Genomic DNA, 4,697 nt, shown 5'->3' with positions numbered 1-4,697 from the left:
ATTGGCAGAGGAAGCTCTCAGTTAATAACTGTGGAAGTGCTCATAGAACACTAAGCTGAGAAGCAGGCTTTGTCCCAATGAGGACGTTACGCCAAGAAGAGAGAGAGAGATAGGTCCAGCGAAGTCTACTCCAACTTTCAGAAACGTAGGTGCAGCGGTGATGCGATACGACGGCAAGTCTCCCATGAACTGCTCAGCAAGCTTCGGGCTTGATTTGAAGCAAGTGATGCAACTTCTCGGCACCTTTCGTACCGTCGATCTGGCGTTCAGTATCCAGTAGCGCTCTCTTAGGGCTGTGATCACGCTACTCGGACCAGCATGCAGATTTTCTCTATGTACCGCTGCAATGAGTCTTCTCGTTACGGGGTGCATGTCCGGAACGATCCACTGATGCTTTACCTCGTATGCTAGTTTGCTGTGACGAATTCTACCTCCAACTCGTAGTAATCCGTCGTCCAAGAAAGGATTCAGATTGCCGATTCTCTTGCATGGCTCCCCCGCATGCAGGCGATCGATTTCATCCTGAAGTTCGCTCCTCTGTATCGCTTAAATGATCCGCTTGTTTGCCTCCTTCAGTTCAGAAATCGTGGGCGTCGTTGCAGTGCTTCGTTCACCAATCTTACGGCAGTTGTTGATGAACCTTAAAACGTAGGCGATAATCCTTTGTGTCTTCCGAAATGACTCAAACTTTGTCAATATCGGAAGCTCCTCGTATACAGTTGCTACGTTGACAGATACTGCCGGCTTCAGTTCAGGAATCTCTCCATCTTCCAGAGCTGCAGGAACCACTTCGTCATAAGCTGCACTGCACAGAAAAAACGGTCCATTCCACCATAGGTTGCTAGTCGCGAGCGCTTTCGCTGGCATGCCTCGCGATACAATATCTGCTGGGTTGTCTGCAGAGCGAACGTACTTCCAAACATGTTCACTTTCGCTTGTAATCTCGGCTACACGATTCCTCACGAAGACTTGCAGGCAGTCCAACGGCTTGTTTAGCCACGCAATGACCACCTGGCTGTCGGACCAGAGAGTAACCGGAACGTGTTCCAATTCCATTGCGTCAACCACTTTCTTAACCAATCGATGCAGGAGTAGAGCTGCCATCAGCTCCTTGCGCGGGATGGACATAGGCGTTATGGAACAGACTTTTGACTTGCTTGTAACTAAGCTCGAACTCGCAGTACCATCGGAATGTACCGACCGAAGGTACACACATGCTCCGTAGGCTGTATTTGACGCGTCTGCAAATCCATGGATTTCAATCCTTGCCGCTTCCTCCGAAATTACCCGCCGAGGAACTCGGAAGTCCTCTGCAAGTAGCAGCGCGTTCAAAAAATATCTCCAGTCGTCGAGTAGTTCTTCATCCAGCCGATCGTCCCAATCCATCTTGTTCTTCCACAGCTTCTGCATCAAAACCTTTGCGAGAACGATTACTGGTGACAACAGGCCGAGGGGATCGAAAAGCCTTGCTATAACTGACAGAACTTGCCGTTTTGTCGGTGCTGGATTGTTGCAGTCAGATTGTGCCCGGAAAAGAAAATCATCTCCGACCGGATCCCACATAAGCCCAAGGGTCTTAATTACCTCATTGGCACTAGAGTCTTCAATCTTCACCAGTTTATCTCGATCCTCCTCAGGTATAGAGGCCAGGAGTTCTTCATCGTTTGCAGCCCACTTGTGTAGATGAAAACCTCCGCGTTGCAGTAGCGAAATCAACTCTCGTTGGAAGCCTCTCACTTCTACCAAACTCTTTCCACCAAAAAGTATGTTGTCCACGTAGAACATCTTCTCCACCAACTCCGCTGCCAAAGGATATTCTGCTTCCTCGTCGATTGCCAGTTGATACAACGCACGAATGGCCAGAAATGGTGCTGCAGCTGTACCGTACGTCACAGTTTGAAGCTCCAAGACACGCAGAAAATGCGTTGTAGCGGAGTATGACACTTGTCCTTCAACACTTGCCGATACATCTTAGCGATGTCAGCGCTTAGCATATACCGATATATACGAAATTTCAAAATGATCGTCAGCAAATCAGGTTGAATTGTAGGGCCAACCATCATCACGTCGTTCAATGCCATTCCACCAACCTTTGCCGATGCATCAAACACGACGCGACACTTGGTAGTCGTATTCGACGGCTTGAGTACCGCGTGGTGCGGTAGATACCATCTCTGCAAACCAGCAGGATCTTCCGCTTCATGCACTTCCTTGCAATGTCCAAGCTGCTCGTATTCATCCACGAATTCGTCGTACTGCTTCTTAATGTCCGGGTTCTTCTGCAATTTTGCCTCCAGTGCGTAGAATCTCCTCAGCGCCATTGGTCTCGAATCTCCAAGCTGGCTGATTGATTCCCGAAGTGGAAACTGCACTACGTATCGACCATCTTCATTTCGACGAACTGTAGACTGGAAATGCTGCTCACACTGTTCAGCTTCAGTCATCACGCACTTCTCACTGGAAACACTTTCCACTTCCCAAAACTGTTGCAGTTCGTTTAAAGAGTCACTTGATGGTGTTGCCACATTAGAGTTCACAATTGTTCCACAAAAAGCACTAGCATATTTTCCACCAACCAACCAGCCAAATTGCGAATCTCGGAGCGTAGGCAGATCTTCTGATAGCTTCAGACGACCGGCCTTGAGTATATCGTCGTACCATTCCATTCCAATCAGCAAATCCACTTGTCCTGGACGGAAGAACGTAGGGTCTGCTAACTGGATTCCAGCGGGAATGTTCCATGTAGCTGCGTCAACCTTGAAGGTCGGCAGATTTCCTGTTACCTTCGGCGAGACCAAGCAATCTAACTCCATCTTGAAACCATTCTGCTTCGAACAAACCTCCACCCTCGCACGTTGTCGAACGCTGGATCTGACGCTGTTGATTCCGGTGATGGGAATGTCGATTTCTTCTCGATCCACTTGCAGCTTTTCCAACATCGCCTCCGAGATGAAGTTGACCTGGGACCCACTATCCAAAAGAGCGCGACATGATTGCGGTTTTCCATGTTTGTCCAAAACGTTGACCATTGCAGTCAGCAACAGCACTTGCGAAATTGGCTTCTCGACCACATTCGAAGCCACGGTGTTAGGTGTACTGCTACCCGGAACATTTGCGTTGTCTGGCTGCGCCGCTTGCTTTGAAACCTGCTGCTGATCTGTCACACTGGAATTGCTGGAACTTGAATTTTGCACTGAACCACCTTCTGTATGGAGCAGCGTATGATGCTTCCGCTTACACTTCGAACACGTCTTGCTCGATTTGCATTCTCCGCTTCGGTGACCACGTCGCAAGCAATTGAAGCACACCTGTTTATCACGCACCATCTTCAATCGGTCTTCCGCTGATAATCCGTTGAACGTAGAGCACTTAAACGCCAGATGATCTCCTGCACAGAACTCACAGCTGCCTGATGACACCACGTTCACCTTCACGTTCGACGACCGCTTGCTGGACACGTGCCCCTTGACTACACCACGCGTGGATTGTTTAACCTTGCTATCACTAGTGGACTTTTGACAACGTTCGAGTACGGAAATGCGACCTTTCAGAAATTTGACAGTTTCCTCGTATTCAGGCAATTCCCCATGGGCGACCGAGGATTCCCACAATTTCTTTGTCTCATCGTCCAACGCATTGGATAAGATGTGCGTTACGATTGTATCTGATACCCCAGTAAAATCTAGACCCAAATGTTTCAAATTTTCGACATGACCAACACATGAATCGACCAACTCTCTCAACTCAGAGTGGCTTTCTTGTGACATTTTTCTCATGTTGAGTAGCCCAGAGATGTGATGATCAACCATTCGTCGCTTGTCTTCAAACCTTTCTGCTAAAATTTCCCATGCATGGTCATAATTGCCATCAGCGATGGTTTTTGCATCAATTATGCCAGCTGCGTCCCCAATTAGAGCCTTTTCCAAATGGTAGAGCTTAATTCGTGGCGGATCATTCGATCTGTCGACCACGTCCCTAAACATGACTTTGAATTTTTCCCACTGCTCGTATTTGCCATCGAAATGCGGAATGGCACGAGGAAGCGACGGTTGAACCACAATCGGTTGTTGGTTACGATTCGTTTGACTCAGCATCTCGATCCATGTTTCGAGAGCGAGGGAAATGTCGTCGTACAATGTTTCAAATTCAACGTACTTACAGTCTTGATCCTGTCTCTTTCTCGGTGGGCAGACCGCCATGATGCGTTCATGGTAGTCCGAAAACTCCTTGTAGGCAGCTTCCACTTTCTTCTGGTGCACCTTGACCTGCGGCAGCGTGATCTCCTCCTCTACGATTTGATCCATCATGTGCTTGACGCGTGTCAGCTTCGCCTTTGCTGAGCCACGCATGTGCACCAGCGCGTCGAACTCTTCCACTGCGTCGTCGTTGCTGGCGGCGGCGGAATTGCTACCACCACCTTCCATATTATTCACGGGTGTGCGCTTCGGCGGCATGATTCTTAATTAATCACTTGCACTTGCACTTTAGTCCAATGTCCAATAGCAGTTAATCACTTCACTCTTGATTGTCCAGTCTTCGCTTTACTTAACTTTTTCCAACTTTTCTTGCGGTGTGTGTTTTTGTCTCCAAGCCAGCCACTCCACTCAATCACGCCCAGTCGCGATGCGTTCCAGCCAGCAGCGATGATGAACCAAGCCATCCGGTTCGATCGGACCAAAACATGTTGCGGCGTGTTG

General features: G+C 48.7%; 1 protein-coding gene across 1 annotated transcript; it reads right to left on the bottom strand.

The window, feature by feature from the left end:
• Nucleotides 1-546: 546 nt before the first annotated feature.
• On the bottom strand, nucleotides 547-4,454 carry LOC134289847 (uncharacterized). The gene is made up of 2 exons (XM_062856483.1): nucleotides 2,058-4,454; nucleotides 547-1,902 (listed from the first exon to the last, which is right to left on the bottom strand). Exons 1-2 carry the CDS (start codon nucleotides 4,452-4,454, stop codon nucleotides 547-549), a joined length of 3,753 nt encoding a protein of 1,250 aa, XP_062712467.1.
• Between the last annotated feature and the right edge of the window lie 243 nt (nucleotides 4,455-4,697).

The sequence above is a fragment of the Aedes albopictus genome, chromosome 1 (assembly GCF_035046485.1).
Source record: "Aedes albopictus strain Foshan chromosome 1, AalbF5, whole genome shotgun sequence".
Classification (NCBI taxonomy): domain Eukaryota; kingdom Metazoa; phylum Arthropoda; class Insecta; order Diptera; family Culicidae; genus Aedes; species Aedes albopictus.
The sequence above is the reverse complement of the archived record's forward strand: the minus strand, read 5'-3'. Positions and strand labels throughout refer to the sequence as shown.

Excerpts from the sequence above, each read along its gene's own strand:
- LOC134289847 (XM_062856483.1), bottom strand. The coding sequence starts at position 4,454 with ATGCCGCCGAAGCGCACACCCGTGAATAATATGGAAGGTGGTGGTAGC. Across the intron at positions 1,903-2,057 it reads CATTGAACGACGTGATGATG|CTTCAAACTGTGACGTACGG; the intron begins GTTGGCCCTACA and ends CGTGTCTTGGAG.